The sequence below is a fragment of the Suillus fuscotomentosus genome, assembly GCF_016647785.1.
Source record: "Suillus fuscotomentosus strain FC203 chromosome Unknown F5891scaffold_68, whole genome shotgun sequence".
NCBI lineage: Eukaryota > Fungi > Basidiomycota > Agaricomycetes > Boletales > Suillaceae > Suillus > Suillus fuscotomentosus.
Genome location: NW_024539580.1, coordinates 214,325 through 239,817, shown reverse-complemented (window position 1 = coordinate 239,817; position 25,493 = coordinate 214,325). Strand labels below are relative to the sequence as shown.

The 25,493-nt window shown below is 49.2% G+C and overlaps 9 protein-coding genes across 9 annotated transcripts; 7 read left to right on the top strand and 2 right to left on the bottom strand.

The window, feature by feature from the left end:
- Positions 1–61: 61 nt before the first annotated feature.
- Positions 62–1,622, top strand: F5891DRAFT_674592 (uncharacterized protein). Its single transcript, XM_041372747.1, has 3 exons — positions 62–565; positions 615–839; positions 891–1,622. The coding sequence occupies exons 1-3, from the start codon at positions 423–425 to the stop codon at positions 1,432–1,434; spliced, it is 912 nt and encodes a 303-aa protein (XP_041220894.1). The 5' UTR covers positions 62–422; the 3' UTR covers positions 1,435–1,622.
- Positions 1,173–3,067, top strand: F5891DRAFT_1151743 (uncharacterized protein; the record flags this gene model as incomplete). The annotated part of the gene is made up of 3 exons (XM_041365156.1): positions 1,173–1,692; positions 1,745–2,377; positions 2,427–3,067. The coding sequence occupies exons 1-3, from the start codon at positions 1,464–1,466 to the stop codon at positions 3,065–3,067; spliced, it is 1,503 nt and encodes a 500-aa protein (XP_041220893.1). The 5' UTR covers positions 1,173–1,463.
- A 1,105-nt stretch (positions 3,068–4,172) lies between these two features.
- F5891DRAFT_674503 (uncharacterized protein) lies at positions 4,173–6,339 on the top strand. Its single transcript, XM_041372746.1, has 5 exons — positions 4,173–5,027; positions 5,080–5,229; positions 5,276–5,663; positions 5,757–5,861; positions 6,100–6,339. Exons 1-5 carry the CDS (start codon positions 4,457–4,459, stop codon positions 6,191–6,193), a joined length of 1,308 nt encoding a protein of 435 aa, XP_041220892.1. The 5' UTR covers positions 4,173–4,456; the 3' UTR covers positions 6,194–6,339.
- Positions 6,340–7,507: 1,168 nt separating this feature from the next.
- F5891DRAFT_960465 (uncharacterized protein) lies at positions 7,508–8,071 on the top strand (the record flags this gene model as incomplete). Its single annotated transcript, XM_041375733.1, has 1 exon — positions 7,508–8,071. One exon carries the CDS (start codon positions 7,508–7,510, stop codon positions 8,069–8,071), a length of 564 nt encoding a protein of 187 aa, XP_041220891.1.
- A 5,182-nt stretch (positions 8,072–13,253) lies between these two features.
- On the top strand, positions 13,254–13,799 carry F5891DRAFT_1194364 (uncharacterized protein; the record flags this gene model as incomplete). The annotated part of the gene is made up of 1 exon (XM_041367919.1): positions 13,254–13,799. One exon carries the CDS (start codon positions 13,254–13,256, stop codon positions 13,797–13,799), a length of 546 nt encoding a protein of 181 aa, XP_041220890.1.
- Positions 13,800–14,733: 934 nt separating this feature from the next.
- F5891DRAFT_960452 (uncharacterized protein) lies at positions 14,734–15,090 on the bottom strand (the record flags this gene model as incomplete). Its single annotated transcript, XM_041375731.1, has 2 exons — positions 14,734–14,986; positions 15,044–15,090. Coding segments are annotated over 2 exons (300 nt in total), but the record flags the coding sequence as incomplete, so codon positions are not given.
- Positions 15,091–16,690: 1,600 nt separating this feature from the next.
- F5891DRAFT_960395 (uncharacterized protein) lies at positions 16,691–19,438 on the top strand (the record flags this gene model as incomplete). The annotated part of the gene is made up of 5 exons (XM_041375724.1): positions 16,691–17,044; positions 17,092–17,684; positions 17,734–18,327; positions 18,379–18,731; positions 18,780–19,438. The coding sequence occupies 5 exons, from the start codon at positions 16,691–16,693 to the stop codon at positions 19,436–19,438; spliced, it is 2,553 nt and encodes an 850-aa protein (XP_041220888.1).
- A 260-nt stretch (positions 19,439–19,698) lies between these two features.
- F5891DRAFT_900750 (uncharacterized protein) lies at positions 19,699–21,903 on the bottom strand (the record flags this gene model as incomplete). The annotated part of the gene is made up of 5 exons (XM_041373456.1): positions 19,699–19,937; positions 19,992–20,338; positions 20,390–20,983; positions 21,033–21,625; positions 21,673–21,903. Coding segments are annotated over 5 exons (2,004 nt in total), but the record flags the coding sequence as incomplete, so codon positions are not given.
- Positions 21,904–22,884: 981 nt separating this feature from the next.
- On the top strand, positions 22,885–25,319 carry F5891DRAFT_674397 (uncharacterized protein). The gene is made up of 8 exons (XM_041372745.1): positions 22,885–23,158; positions 23,207–23,674; positions 23,728–23,855; positions 23,911–24,034; positions 24,093–24,293; positions 24,353–24,657; positions 24,706–24,841; positions 24,898–25,319. Exons 2-8 carry the CDS (start codon positions 23,261–23,263, stop codon positions 25,171–25,173), a joined length of 1,584 nt encoding a protein of 527 aa, XP_041220886.1. The 5' UTR covers positions 22,885–23,158; positions 23,207–23,260; the 3' UTR covers positions 25,174–25,319.
- Positions 25,320–25,493: the final 174 nt, after the last annotated feature.

The following is a 25,493-nucleotide window of genomic DNA, read 5'->3' as shown; positions in this document are numbered from 1 at the left end:
AGTTCCTTTCAGCATGCAAAAACATGAACTCCCTGGCGCGCGGCAGCTCATCTGTTTTCTGGCGAATTGACAGAGTACTAGAGTATTACATTATGCAGATCTCTAATATTGATGGTACAACCGGACGTCGACTTGACTGAAATCGATTTCAAGAACTTGGTGATTCAAAAAATAAGTCAAGGTCACGTGCGTGTGTTGATGGGAACGCGTCGTCGGAGTCACGAATTAAACTGTAGGGTCCACAACCACCACATCAATCCACATCAAATCAATGATCGATGGTCCACCACATTTGCGCCACATTCGTTGACCGCATATAAGGCAAGCAGGAAGCAGACGTCTTCCTTATCCTCTTAGTTTTCTCTCCCTCACCAGCTCTGCTCACAACACTCAGTCAGCGTAATCATTGAACACCTAGCGTCATGTCCCCTGCTGGCGAGACAGGCACATCGGCTACTCCGCCACGCGTCAATGCATTAAGTCAAGGTGGTAGTAAACTAGAGTCCACCCCAAACAGCCGTGGGGCTTCCGTCGTCAGCGAGAACATCAACTTGGTCGGTATCAAGTACGTACCTTTCTTGCTCTTATGGAGTAGCACCTGACGTTCGATGAAGGGTTAAGGAGGTTCGGCCATGGATTCAGCGGGACATCGAGCAGGCCAAACAATGCAAGGCAGATGCCATGCTGCAAGCCCTCCTACAGCGTGCGTCTTGCGCCCCGAAGACGAAACAGCCCGAGCTCCTGCAAAAGTGCCTGAAGGGAGTTCTTCCGGTTTGCAATGGACAGGTCTCCGCTGGAGGCATACCGTCTTCGGGCATCGAGACAGCCTTGAAAAAATAGTAAGCGCTCTTTCGATTATTACACCTTTCTAGGCTTACAACGATTGCAAGCGCATGTCCAGGAGTAGAACCCGACTTCTACAGCCCTTTTATTGATGCGACGAATATTGCGCTCGTTTGTCTTGAAGAGATCAAGATTGACGGGATGCGCGCTCCTGTCTCCACCGTGGACATGATCTTCCAGCAGAACGACATGCCCATGTATCAAACCCACCAGAAGGCGAAATCAATTCGGAAGCCCGATGTCGTCATTCTTCCTTTGAACAGCGCATGCGCTTTATTTGAAGATGAGAAGGGCGGCAAGAAGGGCAAACAGAAAGACAAACGGAAGGACGGTCAGAAGCGCAAGGATCACATGGACAAGAACGCAAAGGCAAAGCCAAAAAAACTTCCCTGGAAAGATGTTTTGGCTTGCATCGAGTTCAAGAGAAAGACGAAAGATATCAAGTCGCCGCCCTCTTCGTATATAGTGATAGACCACGTCCCTACTAAACCAGAACATCTGCCGGTGGGTCATTTCAAGGCTGAAGTGCCTACGCCAGGCCCTTCGCAAACCCTAGCAACACAACCTGCGTCCGATACCGCGCGTGAGTGATTTGATTTTTGTATCCAAGATCAAACTGAATGAACCGAGCAGCAGATCAATCCTCCGGCCTCACCGCTGCACAGACTTCCAAGGGCGGGTCCAGCTCCAAGCGCAAGGCCGCGGACACTTTGGAATCTACCGCAAAAAAACCCAAGGCCAATCCTGACGCGGACGAGCCAGATGTGACCGTCCAGACCGGTCTGTACGCTGCGGAAATGTTTGCGGCCAATCTTGCCGTCGAACATCTGATTAATTTTATCGTTATCGGTGGGTTCGTTCGTCTGTCGAGACTGGTCGCGCTCTTACCACCGCTTTTTAGACGATGTGATCTGGACCTGGTATTATGATCGCCAGGGCACCGTTCAAAGCTCGGGCATCAACTTTATGCAAGATCTCCCGCGATTCATGATGCTGTTATATGCGTTACAACGCTTCAATGTTCACGATTGGGGCCGAAACAAGGACTTCCTCCCAGTTGAAGTTGAGGGCAAACAATGCCACGAATTCAAAATCAAGGACGAAGATCTTGGAACGGTGGACCTGTTGCTTCACACCAGCCACCCCGAAAGAGTGACGCATTACGGACTACAAGGGCGGGCCACCAATGTGGTTCCTGTCACTAGCGAAGCGCTGACTAAGAAATATGGTAACTTCGAGGATGGAATGGTGGCCAAGATCTTTTGGGGAGAGGCGAGTCGCACTAGCGAGCCGGAGATCCTGAGAAAGGTTGAGGAGATCGCTAAGAGGCACCCGACTGTCGAAGGGCATATTCCCCAGCTGCTCTGGCATCACAAGTTCACGAATCCCACGTCCGCCATTCGAGAAGCGCTCGGCGTTCCTGAACCCACCACGGGAGGTCGCGTGCTCTACATTCTTGTGTTCCGCAAGCTCCACTCCATCACGAAGCTCCACGGCAAGGATCTTTTCGACGCCTGGCGTCAGTGTATCTTATGTATGTGTTTGATTCAGCTTATGTGACTCTTCGTTGACATAGCCTACAGGCCACCTCACTTTGTGGAAGGAAGGTGTTTATCATCGAGATATCAGCCCTGGAAACTTGATGTGGTACAGGAAAAACGACAGACTGATCGGTGTCTTAAACGACTACGATCTGTCGTCGTTGGCGAATGCATTGGGTCCTCAGGGAAACGAGCGTACGGGCACGGTACCGTTCATGGCGCTCGAGCTTCTCACCGAAGAGGGTCAACAAGGCAAAGTGAAACACCTATATCGCCACGATCTAGAATCGTTTATGTGGGTTTTCGTCTGGATTTTCTTTCGTTATCGGGAGGGAATCCTACCGCAGGGATCGCGCCCTCTCGACCAGTGGGCGACTTTAGGCGCTATTGCGTGTGGCGAGAAGAAGTCAGCCTTTCTGGTGAATCCCTTCCGCCATCTACCCGCGGACCTCGACACTTCTGAATCGGACACGAATTGGTCTTTATGGATTCTCATTGTGGAATGTTTTGAGGTGCTCCTGGCACTTACCTCCAGTCGCTTCAAGCGTAATCTCCGGAAATTGAGGAAAGGAACATCTGAGCAGATAAATGCCGAGGAAACTGTATCGGATATGGATGATTTATTAGGCAAATTCACAGGTACCGAGGCGTGGGTCGAGCTCAGCAAATCTTTACCTTTATAGTGGTCGTTACACTCACTACATGTTGTTTCTCGTGTTTCGCTACCTGTGTCAGTCACTGTGAATCATGGAATGGACGGATGTTACATAGATCATTCTTTGTGTATAGTTCTGTTGTCCCAAAACCGTCAAATATAGTACGTGCGTCGGTTCTGACGAATTGATATACATAGATCTCCAATATATTAATTGGTACGGCTTAAGTGAAATCGATTTCCAGGCGTCAAATAAGTTAGAGTCACGTGCGCGTGTCACGTCGCCGGAGTCGAAATGAGGTCCACAACCACCACGTCAATCAACTTGAATGAATGCGCATTGACACTCACTGGTACTCAACATTCATATTCAACTTCCAAGCCACGTCACAGCGCTCCTTCACGTCCTCTTGCGCACAACACGCTAAGTGAACAACATTAACACTCGGGCTCGAAAGGCAGCAGGGAAAGACAGGCCCACTCAGTTCCATTTCCACACTGGAAGTTACTGTCATTTTCAATCAACTGACAGCAATTTGAGCAGGGACACGCAGTGTAAAATATGACGGTAGAATCCGGTCCGCAGACATAACATGCCAGCTCACTGTGGCACTCTAATGAACACCGATGATTAAATTTAAAAATCAATTTACAATTGTGAATTTTCAAGTTCAACGGCTGAGTCCGTACGGCTGTATGCTCTCCCCTTGTCAACTTCCAACATGTCTGAACCAATCCAAAGCCTCGATGGAGCGCATCGTGCAGGTGTGTCCAGGTATTATTCGCTGATATCCCTTTTACATAATTACTCTTGCTCAGCTTGGTGAACCCAAGCAAGACCAACAACATGATTCTGCATGTACCCAAGAAACCGTATCAATATAGTCCTTCCGCCTCTGCAACATACTGCTCAGATGTACGGTTACTACTACATATCTGAAGAGTGGCTTTATCATACAGACGGCTCGTTCCTTCCTTGCTAAACTACACCCCGATTCTTCCGAAACCAAGGTCAATGGCAACGCCAGAACAAACCCCAGCTACAGCTTCAGAAAAACCTTCCACATTCATTCGCTTTCAACGAATTATGCAATTCCACCTCCCGGCAGATCACTCCAGCGGAATGCATGTGACGATACTGTTCACGCGCACGTGTTGTACATTTTCAACAACCAGCCAGAGAGTTATCATCACCGCCCCACTCAGAAACAAGGGCAGAGCCGCAGTGGGTAGGTGTTATGTCAGTAAAGTTCTACAGATCAATGTATTACTAGTTCTGTAGTAGCCTAGTAGGGCTGTACTAGTCATTCCCAGGCGCAGCAGTTAAGCGCGTATGTTTTGCTCAGCCATCTGCGTAGCCCGCAGTCCCTATCACTATATAACTTTGGTTCTTTTCAACGCTTAGAGGAGCGCCGAGATGGTCTTGCTCGATAAATACCTCGATGAAATCGACGATGAAGTTGACTTGCCTCCCTCTTATGACACCATTGCATCTGTTTCTAGTACCGTTATAGATGAGAAACCTCGTCCACCACCGGCACCAACTGCCAGTACCACAGCTTCTTCTGCTGGTGTTGCAGGGTCTGCCTCTGCCGCCCCTCTATCTTCCTCAACGTGGTTCTCCCTTCTTCCTAATGTTCGTACCAAACAAACACGCCAAACTATCATCTCTCTCATCCGCGATCTCGTTGCCACAACCACTGATAACTCTGCTGCTACCCCAATCCTAGCCTCATGCGCATCTGCTCTACCTCCGTCATCCTTCTCCGCCCTTCTCCAACAACCTATCTTGGAAGGACACACTCCTATCTACTGGGCCATTCTTAACCGCCATACCCACATTCTCCCCGATATGCTTCAATACGCAGGCCCACTCAACAATGCCTGTGTTGCAGACATCCGTCTTGCTTGTCTTGCGAGTGGCGATCAGCTCTTGTTTGGGAAGCTTCGCAGGGGAGAGCTGCCGTTTATAACTACTCTCAGAGCAGGTGACCACCCCATTTTACCTTTTGTGTTATTAAACTGATGCACAAGATTCAGACGCCCTCGTTCTAGGCTCCACATCTGCAGATGACATCGACGTCCACGAGGTCGACGGCGAAGCTGCCTTTAGTGCATCTATCAAAATTCGTCTCTGGCAGAAACGAATGCGCGTCGCTGGTTTGGTAGGTGTGGAGTTCATTGCGCGAGGTCAGCGTTCTCTCATTTCCATCCTCATCGAACTCACTTCTTGTAGGACGCATATGGTCACTCACTTTCTTCTCTTCTCCCTCTCCCTCTCCTTTCTCCAGTTCTCCCTCGACTCATGGTGCGGGGAGCGGACCCTGGCAAGTCGCACTCAGTCTCATGGAGCATAGCCCACCTACATTCGTGGATGGAAGACTCATCATCGACGTCTTTCGTCCTCTTTCATCTTCGATTTCAGACCTACTCTCCTCCGAGTCATCTTCACCCGCCCACTCAAGATACTCGTCTCTTCCATCAACACCAGTACCTACCTCCCCTACCCAAGCAAAACCGTCCGTCATCATACCATTTCGATCTACTAATCGACTTGCCCATCGTACTCCGGATGGAAGTGTGTTTAGTGTGTTTGAGCTCGGGCGGGGTGGTATTGGCCCTAGGTGGGTTTGATTCCTGGGAGGGCGTTGCGTAGGCTGACTATATTCTTTCTCTCCCCGTGCACCGTAATTCATTTACTCGACATGTACGCCCAGCTCACAAAAGCCCTGCAGACCTCCACAACCAGCTACGTGGTCCGAGGAAGGAACAATGTACACGAATACGCTGATCGGAGTGTTGGGCGATGATCTTGGGTGGGGGTGAGTGTTTTTTTTTCTGATTTTGGTTTGATTGGCTTCTCTGCTTCGTCCTTATTTACTTCCGTACTGCCTTACCGTACTTCGTTTCTCGCCTGTCATCCATTTCGTTCACCCCGCCTGTCATCTACTTCGTTCATCCTCATACCCCTTTCTACACGGTTTCTCCCATCTACATCGCTGCTCTCTCCTCTTTCGTGTGCCCTTCCCAACAAAAATGCTAACAACCCCCTCCCTACAGCAACACACCCTATCTCGCACCAGACGGCACCCTCCACGCACGACTGGATGCAAGACTTGAGAAAGCGGAGGGTGGGAGCTGTATCATCTGTTAGCGGTTGTATTCGAGGTGTGTTGGTGCTGATGACAGAGCGCGTTGTGAGGGGAGTCCTTCCTCCAGCATACGATACGGATACGATGAGCGTTATCTAGGATGCGTGGAATCCCTGATTGACACCGATTCGTAGCTGGTTAGCATTCGTTGGGCTGCTGTACAACGCGTTCCGCGTCCCGAGTGCGTTTGAAGTATTTCAACAAGCTCGAGTCTGTTTATCTCTACTATCTTAGATGTATGGGAAGCGACGGTGCGATGCTCACAGGAAACGCATGTCGTTTCGTTATCTGGGATGGGACGCGTCGAGTCTCTTCAGGTTGCCGTCGTTAGTGTGTGTTATATCCTTCCCATAACTCCGATTGATTTGATTCGAGTTGAGACTGTGCAGGGTGTGGTGGGCATATCTACGGTACAGTGCGCACTGAATATGTATACCCATCGATATCGTGCGAGTGGGATGTAAGCAACAAACGCGAATATTCTTGATCTGTTCCTCCCATCTCCTTTCCAAATTCCCACTCCCTGTTCCGTTTTCCCGCTTGATTTTATACGCACTCTCATCATAATCCCAGACCAACTGTACTTGACGTTAGTCTATTGCGCAATAATGCCCACCTTGCAGCTGACGACACCCTCCACGCATGACGTTGGAGGGCGGAAACTTGGAGATCAAGCGTTAGTGAGGTGTTGGCGCTGACTCGGATGAAAGCATGGCAATGCGTTTGATATGCTTTTGACTGTCAGGAATGTAGGATAGATGCTTCAAAGGAGCACTCGGGGTGGTTTTTTTGGTGGATAGTAGAGGTGGTTCTATGTGCGGTGTGAGCATTACACATTGACATCACTTATACGGCAGATGAGATGAGTTGAAAGACTTGATGCCGGTTGTTGGCCATTCTCGATGCCTTGAACGATGTCGAGGATGATGTGGATACATATTATGGCTAGGACGGTGACTGGAGTTGGTTGGTTAATATTTAATCATGATGTCCACCACCTCAACCTCACATGATCCCTACCTAATTACATCAGGAAAACCCTCCCATGTAAACTTAGGTAAAGCTGTTCGGATTAGATCTTCTTTCGTGCAGCTAACACAAATTAGACAGTTATTGTTTTATGTAAGTGAGAGGCACGAGCACGCGCATAAAACTCAGTCTATGTAGGGACGGAGTAAGGTTACATAAGCTGTCCTTTTCCTTTCCGCTACCAACAGCTTGGCGTGAGCACTCGAGCATCACCTGCTCGACATCTTATCACTCCTCAGCCTTTTGGATTGATTCTCTAAATCTGTTTAGCTTCACTCTTGTTAAGCATGGCTCTTCTTACCAATGACCCAAACCTTGATCTTTGCCCAAATTTCACTTGTGCTACCTTTCAAGACAGCCGGCTTCCCTTACTTAGCCCTAACGTCGACGAAGACCAAGCCGCTGTGATTCTTTGCACTACCTGGTTGGCTACCAACTCCACACTCAAAATCAGATGGCAACAGCAGCTTGACGCTGCCGCTTTGGAAACCGAGGCTCGCGAGCGCGCTCTTGTCGAGGCCGAAGACCAGCGGCGCACCGCTGAAGACCTCCAGAACATTGTTCTCCTTGAAGAAGAACGCAAGAAGAACAAAATCCATCACATCCCAATCCCGGATCGTCCTCGTCCTACCCGTGCAGCAGAACCTTTTCTCGTCGCAGACTTCGCCCTTCGCAAGCTTGACAAAGCTCAGTTCGTTGAACTGCACTACTGGACTAACAAAGGTCTTGCAGACACGCGTTGTAGGGATTCATTTCTGGTTGGGCTTGTAGAGACTGTTTTTACCTTACCTTATGTTGGCACTTTTGTAGCTTACATAATCAAGCAATCTTTTCACCAGTTACCAGTATGAGTCTGAGAGATCAGCAAGTTTTTATGGTATTTCCTCTCCTCTGAGCCTTGAGCCTGGTCCAGAAACCCTTTAGGGTCGAATAGCAGCTAGGTTCTGCAAGACCCAACACATTGTTCAGACTCACCATCTGAATTGTTGTACCTTCAGCGTCTAGACTTCAAAACTGCGGACGACGACAGTATGGTGCCCACTATCGGCGTCGACGGCTCAACAGTCTGGACGGCTGCTAGTGCAGCGCGTCCCGCGACCGGCGTCATCGCGGATCGTCTATTACCTCCTCTAGATTTCTCCAGAGCCGTCCCTCGCTATATTGTCTCCCTTGAGGAACGTGGCTGGCCAGCATCTAGGGTTCTCATGCTAGCAAATTTCTTCGGCGCTTTGATGCTCCATAGTTACTGGACTTCCGATGACGTTCTGGAGCAACGCGCCCTTCTCGCCTATCAAGAAGAACAACGCCGTGCCTGGCATCAAGCCATTCCACAGCCCAATGGGGCTTGGAACATCTCCATCCTGGACGAAATAGAGATATCGCGGTGCTTTGATAGGCTGTATCACGCCGAACGCACTCGCGTAAACGTGAGCTACGACTACAAGGTTCGTACATTAATTAATCTCACCATACAACGTCTGATGGTATCCTTAATTCCTTTTCATCTATCTTATTGCTATTCGGCTTGCGTTGTCTGTTGTGCGACTTGCGTCCTGGCATTTGCGTTCTGCGTTTTGCGTTTTGCGTTCTGCGTTTTGCGTTTTGCGTTATTGGTGCATGTGCTTGGTGTCACAGCATTTCCAAGGTGGTAGTACCCGCCCACCTGTGGATGTTGGGAGTCACACTTCGAGTCATCGTCGCGGTCGTCACTCCATGACACCTGCTGCACCACGTCCTTCCCAGGGTGGTCGCGATCGTTCCAAATCTCCTGCCACACAGTATAATGCCCCCCTCTCCTCCAAATATGGCGATTCCATGTTGGGTTTTTCCAACGGCGCACACGGCCAGCGCTCTTTCGCCGTGTGCGCCGTTTGTCTCGGGCGCAATCGTCACTCGTTCGTCGAGTGCATCACCGATCGTCTATGGGATGGATCTCGGAAAAGCATCGCCAAACGCGTCAACAAACAGCTGGTCGTTGGTTCCAACGGCAATCCTCTCTGCGTCGACTGGCAGAGAAGCCGAGGGTGTTCGACGCGCTCACACGACGAGCGACATCTCTGTTCCGGATGTCTGTCCCCCTCGCATGGCGCCCAGCATTGCTCTCGCGCTCAGACGGCAGAAAGCCATCTGCCCATACAATGAGCCAGTCTGGCGCGAGTTGCTCGCTCGCCATGAGCTTTTGGACCGCTACGATGACATCTGTGATGGCTTTCGGAGCGGGTTTAACCTTAATCTACCTCCTATTTCGTCATCCCAGGTTCCAGAAAATCATTCTTCTCTTTCAGTTTATCACACCGCCTTCAACGTCATCCTGGAACATGAACTCAATACTGGACGCTATATCGGGCCTTTCACGCGCCGGGAACTGGAGTCTAGCCTGGGCGTGTTCCAGACCTCGCCAGTCTCGATCATTCCGAAGCCAGGAAAACCCGGCAAGTTCCGGGTTATCCAGAACTTCTCTTTTCCCATCTCACCTTCTCCTCGACACCCACAACCCTCCATCAACTCAACCATCAACTCTGACGACTTTGCGTGCACCTGGGGGACATTCGACACCGTTTGTGTCCTCATTCGCAATCTACCTGCTGGATCTCAAGGAGCGACGCGCGATGTCGCTGAAGCGTATCGGACCGTTCCTCTGCATCACTCTCAATGGGCCGCTACTGTGGTACGCACTGGCAATGACGCCTTCTGCGTGGATACATGTATGTCTTTCGGGATGGGTCCTTCTGCAGGTGCTTATGGTCATGTTGCGGACGCGGGAGCAGACCTCATGCGCGCTGCTGGGCTTGGTCCTCTCACAAAATGGGTCGATGACCATCTGTTTTTTCGTCTCCCTCGCTCGACCCTTACTGAATACAACAGTTATCGTTCGGATGTACACAAAAAGCTGCGCAATCACCCGCCTCGCCGTACCGGAGGTCGTGTTTGGTTCGCAGGTGACGTCCTCAACGATGGATCTCTTGAAGTCTTCAGCGAGGACTGTCGCTTCCCTGTGCGGGACCTCGCTCTTTCATCTACTTGTGACGCTGATGATCTGCCTTTTACATCCAATTTTAATGACATCGATGACACATCCTCTTGGCTGGGAATCCCATGGCAGATCTCAAAAGATACCTTATTTGCTTTCATCGTGTTGTTCATCGGTTTGTTGTGGGATATCAAGCATCTCACGGTGGGGTTATCTGACGCTAAAAAAGAGAAGTATCTGGCTGCCATCGCTGATTGGCGCGCATGCACAACGCACGTGCTCCTGGACGTGCAGAAGCTGTACGGCAAACTTCTGCACTCCTGCCTTGTTGTCCCTGCTGGCCGCGCATATCTCACATCCCTTGAAGCCATGCTGGGCGTTACCGCCAGTCATCCTTTCGTGCCATATCACGCAGTCCATCACCTCCACGAAGACCTTGATTGGTGGATCCAGCAACTCTCACGCCCTTCCCTACAGCGCGCCATCCCCCAAGTCATCACCATCGTCGATGCTCACGGCTACTCCGACGCCAGCTCTGGTGTCGGAGTCGCAGTTATTGTGCATGGGTATTGGCGTGCCTGGACGCTTCTACCTGGATGGCGTACCCTCAATGGCGAACATGACATCGGCTGGGCTGAAGCCGTTGGCTTCGAGCTCCTGGTGCGTTCAATCTTGCAGGTGGGTATCCCCTCCACAGGAATTCATCTCCGCGTCCACTGCGACAACGTTAGCGTCGTGGAGGGATGGAAGAACGGGCGGAGCAGGAACTGGGCGACAAACGGTGTCTTCAGGCGAATTATCTCTCTACTCGCACCATGGGGTACCTCGACCTCCTTCCACCTGCATTACATTGCCAGTAGGGATAACCCCGCCGATGGGCCCTCGCGTGGACAATTCCCGCCCATTAAACTCCTTCTCCCTCCCATCGTGTTACCCACCGAACTCGCTCACCTCCTCGTTGATGCTCACTCCGCACCCTCGAGCACCTGCATCGCTTTCCCTTATGTCGAGTCCCAACGGAATTCAGACATTAACGCGCTGGATGACTGGGCAACGCGAGATGAGTTCAGAAACACCTTGCCTCGATTCCATGAGCACTGGCGAGACTAATGGTTCTCGGTTCTCGGTACCACTGGAGCTCCCGCTTTCAACGTCTTCCACATCCCAACCACGTGTCTATCGAGCCGCGCTTACTCCTCTAGCATCCTCCCTTCGTCCTCATTGCCTAGCCAGGGATCGTCTTCAGTTATGGCGCCCTTCTCGCAATCGTTCCCGCATTCTCGACAACGGCGAACTCATAGCATTGTCTGATGCGGATCTGAATCGCATCCTCACTGTCATTGGACACTCCCTCGCCTCAGGAACTCGTGAGACTTACGGGTCGGGACTACTAGTATTTCATGTGTTCTGTGATGCGCGTAGCATCCCCGAGGATCAACGAGGACCTGCCTCGTCGGTTCTCCTCCTGGCGTTCATCGCAAACTGTGCAGGCATGTACTCTGGTAAGAGTCTCGAAAACTACTTCTACGGCGTGCGCGCGTGGCATCTCTTGCATGGCCTGGATTGGCTCGCAGACCACGCGCAAACCGCGGCAGCCTTAACTGGAGCTGCTCGCCTCGCTCCACCTGCCTCCAAGCGCCTAAAGAGGCTACCGTTCACGGTCGAGATCTTATCACAACTCCACTCCACTCTCGACTTCTCACACGCCCTCGACGCAGCTGCTTATGCGTGTCTCGTCATATCATTCTTCTCTCTGGCTCGCCTCGGTGAAGTCACTGTTCGCTCCCTTACCGTGTTTGATCCCACGCTACACCTCACTGCATCCAACGTTCGTTACACCGAAGACCGTCACGGCGTCAAGGTGACAGTCCTTCACGTTCCGAAGACAAAGATGTCATCCGTCGGTGAAGATCTCTACTTCGCTCGTCAGAATGGGGAACTCGACCCTGCAGCTGCCCTTGCTCACCATCTCGCCCGCAACAAACCAGAGCCGTCGGACGCCCTCTTCAGTTGGCGCCACCAGAATGGACTTCGTCCTTTGACGAGGTCTGAGTTCCTGCGCTGGTTGGACCGTGCTTCCACCGCTGCCGGGACCGCCGGCCTCAAAGGCCATGGCATCAGAATAGGGGGAACCCTGGAGTATCTTCTGCGTGGAGTGCCTTTCGAGACGGTAAAAAGCATGGGACGCTGGAGCGGGGATTCATTCATTGCGTACCTCCGACAACACGCCGTTGTCATCGCACCATACCTTCAAGACACCCCTGTACTCGAACCTTTCACGCGTTACGCGATGCCCTCCGTTCGTTAGCTTTGTGAGTTGCTTCCCTCCTTACTTCTGGGGTCAAGCCTTCGCTAGATGCGTCGGTGCGCTCCTAGTCTTTGGGTATCCTTGCTCATGCTTGCCCTCATCTCTAGGGCACGAAGGCAGGTTTCAGTCGAATAAACTTCAACAGTTTATTGCCCAAAACACTATGTAGTTACAGTTGCTTTCACTTGCTCCAGATCGACGTCGCATCGTACTTTGTAACAGTCTCAAAATGTTGGTTCTAAATATTTTGTTCTGGACTCAACGACGGAGTCAGAAAACATAGATATTGTTTTATGTAAGTGAGAGGCACGAGCACGCGCATAAAACTCAGTCTATGTAGGGACGGAGTAAGGTTACATAAGCTGTCCTTTTCCTTTCCGCTACCAACAGCTTGGCGCGAGCACTCGAGCATCACCTGCTCGACATCTTATCACTCCTCAGCCTTTTGGATTGATTCTCTAAATCTGCCCCACCCTCCACTCCCTATGATTAAAGTTTTGGCTGTACACCCATCTTTTGGACACCACAGGGCATTAGCATTAGCGATACAAGGCTGTGTTTTGAACTCTAATACGAAGCCTTGGTGGGTCTAGACTTGTTAAATTATTAACTAAGAGTTTATTTTACCGATGATCGTAGGGGCTCTAGACACTCTGTCTCTTCGGCTATGTTTCACTCTCAGCTCCAAGGTGCGACCCGAGCTGTATTTAAGCTACCTTGCTCATGTCTGCATTGTTGCTACCCTACCTACATCATGTACATCTTGAGCGTAGATGAACCCTCTGTCTCTCGTTTTTCCTCTAGTTTGGACACTTCACGGTCTTTACCACTTAGCACCACCACTAGTCACATTCCCATTGCTGGGTCGTTATTTGTGGATTGGTGTCATCCCGGTTCCTTAGATGACCACTGGGTTTTTGACTGTCATCTGGACCACGACAACCCAGCACACTACACTCTGGGAGTTGGCGATACCATTGCCGTATTTCGGCATTCTTTTATTTCTTGTGGAGACCATGGTCCCAGCCTCCCTGCACCTGCCTTCACCGGGGTGTTGACACACATTGTTGGATGGGGTCCCTCTTGTGTGGAATTTGGCGTAGATGTTGCCAGCATCATCGACACCCCTCCCACCTCCATCCAACTCCCTTTATCCTTCTGTCGTCTTTCCCTGCTGCAACGGCTCTGGGGCTGGGTTTTTGCTTGGCCTAGGTGTCATGTCTATGCCCGACATCCCCTTCAAGCTACACCTTCCATCTCCATGAGTGAGGAAATCACCTGGGCTACTGTGGACGATTAGTGGTATGTGCCCTCTGGTGCTCCTCTGAGATCTGGAGCATGACCTTTGATGGAGCAGTTTACTCCCATCTGTCATACAGGACTTGCATTTTGACTTGACACTTTGTCTTGAGCATGAGTTAGTTCAGGATTAATTCTGGGTATCCTTGCTCATGCTTGCCCTCATCTCTAGGGCACGAAGGCAGGTTTCAGTCGAATAAACTTCAACAGTTTATTGCCCAAAACACTATGTAGTTACAGTTGCTTTCACTTGCTCCAGATCGACGTCGCATCGTACTTTGTAACAGTCTCAAAATGTTGGTTCTAAATATTTTGTTCTGGACTCAACGACGGAGTCAGAAAACATAGAATTAGACATATTAGATGGGCTAGACTAAATGGCCAGACTATATTGCTGATTTTTAATTAGCTATACCTTGCTGCTATTTAGAACAATTAGATGTCCTAGTAGACAACTAGGAAGGCCTTTGCACATCTTAGGAAACACAAATAGGAAGATTTTCACACTTGAAGTACACGGAAGAAATTGATGATATCATTAAAATCGTGTATCAGGCTAATGTGGTAATGTACGACTCATACGAGCAAAACAAACCACAAGAAAAACATAGCAAGCGGTCAGATATAATGAGCGAGTGAGAGATATCGGGGAATCAATGACTATCCAAACTGGCCCTTCGACTCTGCACAGAAAGCCGCCACAACTAACACGTCAGAACTCAATGGTTTTGGTCGCCTTGATATTTGTCAGCGACTCAGCACAGCGAGTTTAGGAATTGTCACATGGTATCCGCACGTGGAAGGGGAGATTAAGACGGATCCAAACAAGAGTGTCTGTCATGAAATAAGATTGACAGTCAGGACCATTTGAATATAAAGAATGTAATTAAAATTTTAAAAAAATCAGTGCATACCTGCGCAAACAGTGCCCGCGTCTACTGTGTGGACAGACGAGTCCATGCTGCTGCGCCGCGAAGACGAAGAAGTGCCTGCGCTTGTCGCACCAGAACCCATTCTGAAACTGTCTCCTCCATAACGGAAGGAGTGCCAGGCGTGTTAGATGCGCTTGGGGGCTCGGTGAGGGAGGAGCGCTGCGCACGAGCATCGTGTCGAGAGTGCTTCCGAATAATATCGGATTTCATACTAATGGGACGAGCAGAGCCGTGAAGCTTATAGTAGAGGCTGCATCTGTATGTATATAAGAGATTGGTACGAATATAGAAGGAACAACAAATGAGAACTTACGCGTTGCAAACAGTCTTGCCTTCATCGTCCTTCCTCCACAAAGGAGTTGCCACCAGGACTCACCACCTCCACGACTCGGACCGGTGTCGCAGAAGAAGAAGAATGCGGTGGCGCTGCAGCCGAGGACAGCGTGGACAATACAGAAGCCAAAGTGGATGCACCACCCGCGTCGTCCTTCTCCATGACTAGCACGCATGGACTTTGGACGCGGACGTTTATGCTACCAAAGAGAAGAGAAACGATACGTCCGCTCAGCAAAGTCCATACGACGTATATAGATGAAATAATACTACTCACCAATTGGCACCATCAAAGGTCGAAGTTCGAAATGGATGGTGTGAGTAGTTGTAGTAAGAGCGCACTTTGTTTGCACTTTGTTGGTTTTCTGTTGAAATCAACCGTGGGAGCTTTATAAAATATTAGTCATATCGATCGTTCGATTTTCGTTGTAGTAAGAGCGCACTTTGTTTGCACTTTGTTGGTTTTCTGTTGAAATCAACCGTGGGAGCTTTATAAAATATTAGTCATATTGATCGTTCGATTTTCGTTACACAAACAACTTCAAATTATTAAATGTTCTGCCTTCGTATGGCTACCGCTGTCCTCCGCCAAAGTCCGCTTTCTCATCCCACATTACGCTGCCAACAATGCTGACACAGTTATTCAGCATCAATATTTCCGGCATTGTGCTTGCTAATGTTCTTGACGAGTGTTCATCATTTTATGTAAATACATACTTAGATCAATACAGTTTTGCAACATTGTGCTAGTTGCCAATGATTATCATTAGCTTGCACTATACTATTGGTCTTAGAGCTAGCTAATATAAAATTTCACAGCTTGCGAAAATTTGTCTAAGAACGTCTAATCTATCTAAGTCTATATGGGAGGGTTTTCCTGATGTAGGTTGTCATATACCCCCGGGAGTGGCAACCTAATTAGGTACGACTGCACCAAATACGCACACTGCCAGTAAATAGCTGAATAATGTTCAATATCTATACTTCGGCAAAACACCAGTGTGTCAGACTGTTTGGCGGGGCTCGGGCGTACGCAACCATTCCCAATTTAGAAGCTTATGCGCTGTTCATACTTCGGGAACATCCGCACGTCTCGTGCTCACTGTCGTCGACGACGAGAAACCCAATATCTATGCCAGCAACACGCAACAAACGAAAGGGAGTCTCCCGCCAAGTCCGTGTTGTCAGTGTCACCAGTGATGGGAAGCAACGTAGTACCACACTTGGACTACAGGCAGTAGGACGCGAACGTCTCGCTGGGCAGGCACGCTACCGCCTCAATATTTCAGGTAGGTACTGTGCAATCTTCATTACTTATTATTCATTCTGTAGGTCTCGGTAGTGATTCACTCAATGTTCTCGGAGAGATACGATCTGACGTGGACTCGGAGGACATGACCCTCGCATATGACGGACAAGACGATGAACCAGCAGGGGAGTGGGAGACCGAGCCTTCAGACGCCAGTGAAACGATTACCACTGCCATCCGCGATTATGTGGAGACACCGTCAGTATTCCTTCTCTCACAAATCAACTTTCATTGATTTTTAGCATTAGGTGGAACCAGCGCGTCTACAAAGACAATCGAACATGGCGACAGCGTTTAGACCACTTGCATGCCAACTGGATGCCCCTCCTGGCGACACTCACAGATACTTATCTACGCTGGAAGGCAACATGCTCCGATCAGCCCCAGCCTGTACCTGCCAACAATTGCCCTTCCATTCCCTCCGATTCCTACAGCTTTACCATCGCTATCATTGATATCTTCACGCTACAAACAAGCACTTTCATTCATCGTGATGCGAACAGTCTGTCTCCTGCAATTGACCTTGTCCGTGCTGGCTTTCTCAGTCATGTACCGGTGTCACCCTCAGTAGCTATCTCACTTCGTACTCTGGAGCATTTTCGTCACCTACGTCTCCGCAAACCTTCGTTTAGCGTCGAGGCATATGTCAAGGTGATTTGCGATTCATACAAGGTACTACTCTTGTCTACTCTGAGTTTTGCATCACTAACTGGCATTAGGTACCCTATAAACGTCGCTGGCGTACTGTACTAGCCGATGCTTTCGATACTTACTTGGCCATACTTCGGCAGGTTGAGCAGAGAGTCAACACTGCTCTCGGTCGCAGTACCCCCAACTGGCGCATACTCAACTCATGCCCTCCCTGCACCTATGAGTTGGAGGATGAGCCCTTATTACCATTCTCTCGCATGTATGTCCTCGATGGTGGCAACTCAGCCAAACGCATGGCAGGACTAGGAGGACGCGAGCGAGGAGACACGCGGACATACACTGAGAGCGACTACATCATACCACGTGACTTTGTTGATAGCTTCGCCAATGAAGTTCGACCACGCGCTTCAGACTCAGATGATGCAGACCCAGTTGTGGGTGTTTTCAATACTACAGGAGAAGAGGACACACACCCCGAAGTCAACACGGACGATCTCACGACGCAGGTCATGTCATCTGACTGTAGTAAAAACTGGAAAGCGGCTGCCAATGAAGAGAAGAAACGTATGTGGTCTGTCTTTGACGAAACGGGGATTTTTGTTTCCGCTTGTCGTCACGGTCTTTTGTTATGGGTGACAGACATGGTCCGCAGTGGTGAACTGTAAGATCTCTTGTCTCTACAATGTATTTCATATCTAATGACTTGACAGTGCGAAATATCCTCTCGCGATCATGTCTAACGTCATTGATGTTCTTGGCGAACGCACTCTGGGAGCATATGATATAGGCTGCGGATTTCAATCTACCATCCGTGCAAGCAGGCTGGGTGATGCATTCGAGAGGCAAAAGTGCTGCATGTGTGTTGACGCCTTTCACGGCTACGCACACAACTACCTGTGTCAAACGAAGAACCATCCAAACGGGATTGTTGGTGCGGGTCTTGAAGACTTTGGAACTATTGAACATTTTTTCAGCGCATCGAATGCTATTGCCCCCGTCATCCGATATGCCAGTTCATACCGCCGTCATGTCTTTTTGGACCTCTTTTTCAAGCAATGGGACGAGGATAAGTACTTGAATCTCGGTACTATGATATACAATAACTACAAGCAAGCGCTCGACATTGTCTCGACGGAGTCGATTGCTCTTGATGAAGCAAAGCAATCACTCGGCATTCAGGAGGGTGATCTGCAGACTTGGTGTCAGGAGGAAATCAAGTATTTCGCACATCTGGGTAAAGAGACTGAGTGGGATGTCCATGCGATGGCATATGTGGAACTCCTACTGAAGCTGAGAGATGCAGAGTTCTTATTTCTTTTTTTCGCATTTAACCAAGTAACTAACTATCATCTTAGATCTCAGGCGCAGTCCGCATCTACACGTTTTCTATCTACGACTCCAAAGGATTATCAGTTCATCTCTTTTACGGGCACACAGTCCTATTCCGGTGACATGACGGCCACGAGAAAACTTGAGACACAACGTCGGTACAGCGCTGAGCGTCTCGCTACAATACAGCAAGAAGTCACTTCCATGGAAGTGAAGATGGGTATCGCTAATCGATGGCAGCCTTCGTCACCTGAGTATCAAGCAACGCTGAAGTATATGTCGAATCATCAGTATCAACGTGCGTTGGACAATCTTCAGCGCTTAGTAGTCCAACGGCTCTTCGAGCTTCAGCGGCTGAATATCTCACAGACTGGTGCGTGTCCTTCTGCTAATTGTTTACTTTGTAATCACTGATTGATATTATCAGCTTATAAAATGCGCACCCACATATCTAAATCCCTTCAAACTCGATGTCATACTATTCAAAACGCCGTCAAGACATATAATACAGCAGCTGCAGCACTATCACCCCCTCGCCCCCAGCTTGATTGGTCCAAGGTATCCCATTACAGCTTTCTTGAGGAGTTCAACCTCCTGCGAGATACACGACAAGACGTTCGCGAAAAAATGTGGGCCAAACCTGCTATCCGTGCAGTGATCCGACAATGGCTACGGATTAACCGTGCGAAGGAGGAAATAGACCGATGCAACGTGGAGATCCGCCCTTTGCACACTGCCATCATAGATGAAGACACTTTCTTTACCCAATGTCTCGCTTCACTCGCAGCTGAACAAGCTATTGAACATGTCGCAGTGTACGAATACTGCTCACACCGCCGTCTAATCAACATGCAAGTCCTTCACCGCATTTCAAAGATCCACTTGCTTCCAGGATTCTCCGGCTCGATTTCAGCAGGCATCAGGAAAGGATCTAGAGGGCGTACTACAGAGGATATTGCTTTGTCTAGCAGTAACGAAGTTGAGTATGACAACGACAGTGCACCCGCTGTTGATGAAGTCGAGGAATTGACACAGGACATTGGTACCTTGATAGAATATCTCTCTGACTTGACGCTTCATCGTTGAACTAGTGTAACGTGTAGTTTTCATTAACATTCGCCTACATAAATACTATGATTGCTTGAATTTTCTATTTTCTTTGAGTGAAGAGCCCTTCAAACGAATCACTAAGTAAACACTGTAAGGCGCTCTACCCAGTACTTGTGAGAACTCATTAAGTTGCAAAAGTAAGAGACTGACAATGTTGAAGAAGGTGGAAGTAGAAACACAACATTTTTGATGTGATCAGACGATCGGTGATAGCGCTGATGGTTAATCCGTAGCCATTGTCGGATCACTGCACGGATAGCAGGTTTGGCCCACATTTTTTCGCGAACGTCTTGTCGTGTATCTCGCAGGAGGTTGAACTCCTCAAGAAAGCTGTAATGGGATACCTTGGACCAATCAAGCTGGGGGCGAGGGGGTGATAGTGCTGCAGCTGCTGTATTATATGTCTTGACGGCGTTTTGAATAGTATGACATCGAGTTTGAAGGGATTTAGATATGTGGGTGCGCATTTTATAAGCTGATAATATCAATCAGTGATTACAAAGTAAACAATTAGCAGAAGGACACGCACCAGTCTGTGAGATATTCAGCCGCTGAAGCTCGAAGAGCCGTTGGACTACTAAGCGCTGAAGATTGTCCAACGCACGTTGATACTGATGATTCGACATATACTTCAGCGTTGCTTGATACTCAGGTGACGAAGGCTGCCATCGATTAGCGATACCCATCTTCACTTCCATGGAAGTGACTTCTTGCTGTATTGTAGCGAGACGCTCAGCGCTGTACCGACGTTGTGTCTCAAGTTTTCTCGTGGCCGTCATGTCACCGGAATAGGACTGTGTGCCCGTAAAAGAGATGAACTGATAATCCTTTGGAGTCGTAGATAGAAAACGTGTAGATGCGGACTGCGCCTGAGATCTAAGATGATAGTTAGTTACTTGGTTAAATGCGAAAAAAAGAAATAAGAACTCTGCATCTCTCAGCTTCAGTAGGAGTTCCACATATGCCATCGCATGGACATCCCACTCAGTCTCTTTACCCAGATGTGCGAAATACTTGATTTCCTCCTGACACCAAGTCTGCAGATCACCCTCCTGAATGCCGAGTGATTGCTTTGCTTCATCAAGAGCAATCGACTCCGTCGAGACAATGTCGAGCGCTTGCTTGTAGTTATTGTATATCATAGTACCGAGATTCAAGTACTTATCCTCGTCCCATTGCTTGAAAAAGAGGTCCAAAAAGACATGACGGCGGTATGAACTGGCATATCGGATGACGGGGGCAATAGCATTCGATGCGCTGAAAAAATGTTCAATAGTTCCAAAGTCTTCAAGACCCGCACCAACAATCCCGTTTGGATGGTTCTTCGTTTGACACAGGTAGTTGTGTGCGTAGCCGTGAAAGGCGTCAACACACATGCAGCACTTTTGCCTCTCGAATGCATCACCCAGCCTGCTTGCACGGATGGTAGATTGAAATCCGCAGCCTATATCATATGCTCCCAGAGTGCGTTCGCCAAGAACATCAATGACGTTAGACATGATCGCGAGAGGATATTTCGCACTGTCAAGTCATTAGATATGAAATACATTGTAGAGACAAGAGATCTTACAGTTCACCACTGCGGACCATGTCTGTCACCCATAACAAAAGACCGTGACGACAAGCGGAAACAAAAATCCCCGTTTCGTCAAAGACAGACCACATACGTTTCTTCTCTTCATTGGCAGCCGCTTTCCAGTTTTTACTACAGTCAGATGACATGACCTGCGTCGTGAGATCGTCCGTGTTGACTTCGGGGTGTGTGTCCTCTTCTCCTGTAGTATTGAAAACACCCACAACTGGGTCTGCATCATCTGAGTCTGAAGCGCGTGGTCGAACTTCATTGGCGAAGCTATCAACAAAGTCACGTGGTATGATGTAGTCGCTCTCAGTGTATGTCCGCGTGTCTCCTCGCTCGCGTCCTCCTAGTCCTGCCATGCGTTTGGCTGAGTTGCCACCATCGAGGACATACATGCGAGAGAATGGTAATAAGGGCTCATCCTCCAACTCATAGGTGCAGGGAGGGCATGAGTTGAGTATGCGCCAGTTGGGGGTACTGCGACCGAGAGCAGTGTTGACTCTCTGCTCAACCTGCCGAAGTATGGCCAAGTAAGTATCGAAAGCATCGGCTAGTACAGTACGCCAGCGACGTTTATAGGGTACCTAATGCCAGTTAGTGATGCAAAACTCAGAGTAGACAAGAGTAGTACCTTGTATGAATCGCAAATCACCTTGACATATGCCTCGACGCTAAACGAAGGTTTGCGGAGACGTAGGTGACGAAAATGCTCCAGAGTACGAAGTGAGATAGCTACTGAGGGTGACACCGGTACATGACTGAGAAAGCCAGCACGGACAAGGTCAATTGCAGGAGACAGACTGTTCGCATCACGATGAATGAAAGTGCTTGTTTGTAGCGTGAAGATATCAATGATAGCGATGGTAAAGCTGTAGGAATCGGAGGGAATGGAAGGGCAATTGTTGGCAGGTACAGGCTGGGGCTGATCGGAGCATGTTGCCTTCCAGCGTAGATAAGTATCTGTGAGTGTCGCCAGGAGGGGCATCCAGTTGGCATGCAAGTGGTCTAAACGCTGTCGCCATGTTCGATTGTCTTTGTAGACGCGCTGGTTCCACCTAATGCTAAAAATCAATGAAAGTTGATTTGTGAGAGAAGGAATACTGACGGTGTCTCCACATAATCGCGGATGGCAGTGGTAATCGTTTCACTGGCGTCTGAAGGCTCGGTCTCCCACTCCCCTGCTGGTTCATCGTCTTGTCCGTCATATGCGAGGGTCATGTCCTCCGAGTCCACGTCAGATCGTATCTCTCCGAGAACATTGAGTGAATCACTACCGAGACCTACAGAATGAATAATAAGTAATGAAGATTGCACAGTACCTACCTGAAATATTGAGGCGGTAGCGTGCCTGCCCAGCGAGACGTTCGCGTCCTACTGCCTGTAGTCCAAGTGTGGTACTACGTTGCTTCCCATCACTGGTGACACTGACAACACGGACTTGGCGGGAGACTCCCTTTCGTTTGTTGCGTGTTGCTGGCATAGATATTGGGTTTCTCGTCGTCGACGACAGTGAGCACGAGACGTGCGGATGTTCCCGAAGTATGAACAGCGCATAAGCTTCTAAATTGGGAATGGTTGCGTACGCCCGAGCCCCGCCAAACAGTCTGACACACTGGTGTTTTGCCGAAGTATAGATATTGAACATTATTCAGCTATTTACTGGCAGTGTGCGTATTTGGTGCAGTCGTACCTAATTAGGTTGCCACTCCCGGGGGTATATGACAACCTAATTAGGTAGGGATCATGTGAGGTTGAGGTGATGATGTCAAGGGGATCAATCGATTCGATCACGCGGGGTTGCTTAATAATCACTTCCTGTATTTCGTTTTGCCCAATTTCCTTCTCTGCTTTCAAATGCGTTCCTCGGTAGCAACTTGGATACTCAAACGCCTAGCTTGCAGCTGATGCGGCATCCTCCACGCGTTATTGAAAATACTGGAGGACGGAAGAGATATCGATATTGACGATGAAATCAACCCGCCGTCTTTTTCCGGCAAGTACTTCCGAGTCTGAGTGTCTTGAGCTGCAGGCGCTTGAATGAGGCTTGAACGCTTGAGCGCTGAGCCTGTGTTGTGCGGTGCGGTGCGGTGCGGCCTGTGTACGGCTACCAAAGCAGCGTCAGTCGCCAACCACCTTCCTTTGCTCTCCTACATCTCATGCATCAGGTGAAGACAGACGTTCACTTATCCTCTAGAGTCTAACCTTGTCATCTGATCGAAATGGTCTTTCCATGGCTCAAGGGTCTAAATAAGGTCATCCCACTTCGCCTAAGGCGATCTAAAAAATTGGTGAAAGGACGCACACAACACAGCTCGACAAGTTGGACAACCACTGGTCATGAGGGGGATAGCCCACCTGCAGATTTTTCTGCCAGTCCCTTCTCTCTGCACGCGCCCGCTTCGAATCCATCGCTAATGCAGCCCATTTCTGCGACCGGAGAACCCGCAAATCTGGAAGCCCCCATCAATGTTCCTTCCAGATCATCTGGCAGCGTACCACTTGCTCGCGAAGTTTATGATATGGCTCAGGTAGCTTTGCCATCGGTACAGGCCATTGCAGGTGTATTTCCACTCGTTGGTTCTCCGTTGCAGGCGGCTATCGGTGGACTATTGTCAATCCTTCAAACTTTCAATGTGAGAGCTTAAGCAATCGCGAGGACGTTTCTTGATTTTAAAGGACGTCACAGACGCATAATCAGAACAAGGCGGACCTCGATAGTCTGACGAAACGACTCAATCGACTGAGCTGCAATTTGTGCAACGCTCCGCCTGCCTGCAATCCTTCTGAACAATTCCGGAGAGATTCATTTGTTAGGTATATTCTTTTTTCGGTGTGTGCCGAATTGCATCTGACATCAATTCGAACTTAGGATGCTGCAAGACGTCTCAACCCGAGTGGCTACGTTGCATGAACGTTGTCTCGCATCCACATTCGTCACGCAAGATATCGCTAGATGCTTCATTGAAATCGACCGTTATTCAGCAGATTATTTGGTTGCGTTATATATTCCCTCAAAATTGTTTGCCTTCACTCACTACTTTACTTGGTTAGTTGTCGTCGCAAATGCAAAATCAACATGCCATACACGAAGAGTTACGGAGGCAGCGGGAAGCGAATCAGGAAGTGCTGATCGCAATGCAGACATTGCAAAGCCTGATGAACAGAACTGTCGCACTAGTTGGTTGCGTGACACTGGTAGACGCAACAGGCCACGACCATGCAATACCTGCGAACTTCTGCACCTCATATCAGGTCTGCTCGCCAGCCTCAAAATTCGTCTTGTGGACGCTTACTGATTAAATTCTCTGTAGCAACTCAAAAGGATGCTCCAAGTTTTGTTTGAATGTGATTCCATCGAAGCACGCATTCAGAAACGATATGTAGAAGAAGGACAGTACGACTTGTGCATCGACGATGGCAGACAAGTAACTCGACTTACAAGCCGGTCAAGCATTGCAGCAGGCACAAAGATTGTCATGAGGGTTATCTTCGAACAGGAGACGACATCATTCTCTGAATTTGACTACAAATGTCATTTTTGCGGCGCTGTGAATCACTTGCCCGTCGAGTCTATTATGCATTCGCTTGAACGGCAGGCCGGTTGTTCGGTTGATTGGTGAGTATGTCTGTCTCCTGGGAGCTGCCGATGCCTAACAGTCAGAAGCCGAGTATGCAAACGACGGTTCCAGATCTCTCGTGATCCCCATGTGAAGCAGAGCACACACTCCCGTAATAACAATTCCACTGAAGCGAGTGATGAAGAACTGCACCTTATTCACAACTTTCTTGTGCAGCAAAGTGTATGTCATCATGAACCTCATTAGCAATCGTCTTAAACTGAAAACTTGGTCAACAGACTGTACCCCGCCGTAATTCGCATTCTCACCAGACTGGTACTAGAACAGCGTCTTGCCGCTGGCTTGTCGGAGACAATATGACATGCGGATTTGAAGGGCCGCTGGATGCACTCAGAACCCATATCGTTGGATGTCATCTCCAAGTGTCTCGCGGTGAGGCAAGAGTACCATGTCATTGGCAAGGTTGCGGAAGCGCTCGCAGCATCCGGCGCGACTCACTCTTACGTCACATTCGTGAGGTCCATCTGGGGACTCGGTTTCGAATAATGGGATGAGTAGGACGAGTGACTGATCTTTCTGTGTTCATATGATGCACCTCCGATTTTCTCAATGTACAGCTCGTGTGCTGTTGCACTTGCTACCATTCGCTCCTTGTATTCGAAGCCAAGCCAGCTTCCGACCATCACTCCGAATCCGCTACGGCTCCTGCGTACATGCAGCATTCTACTGCAATTTCATGTCTACGGCTTATGGATATCGGACGACGACGATTGAGCTACATGGGCAGCAACTTGTATAGAACAGGCTGAATGATCATTTGTACACAATATTGATGGAGCGATGTAAATGACTGAGGTCTATCCGACAGCTGAGA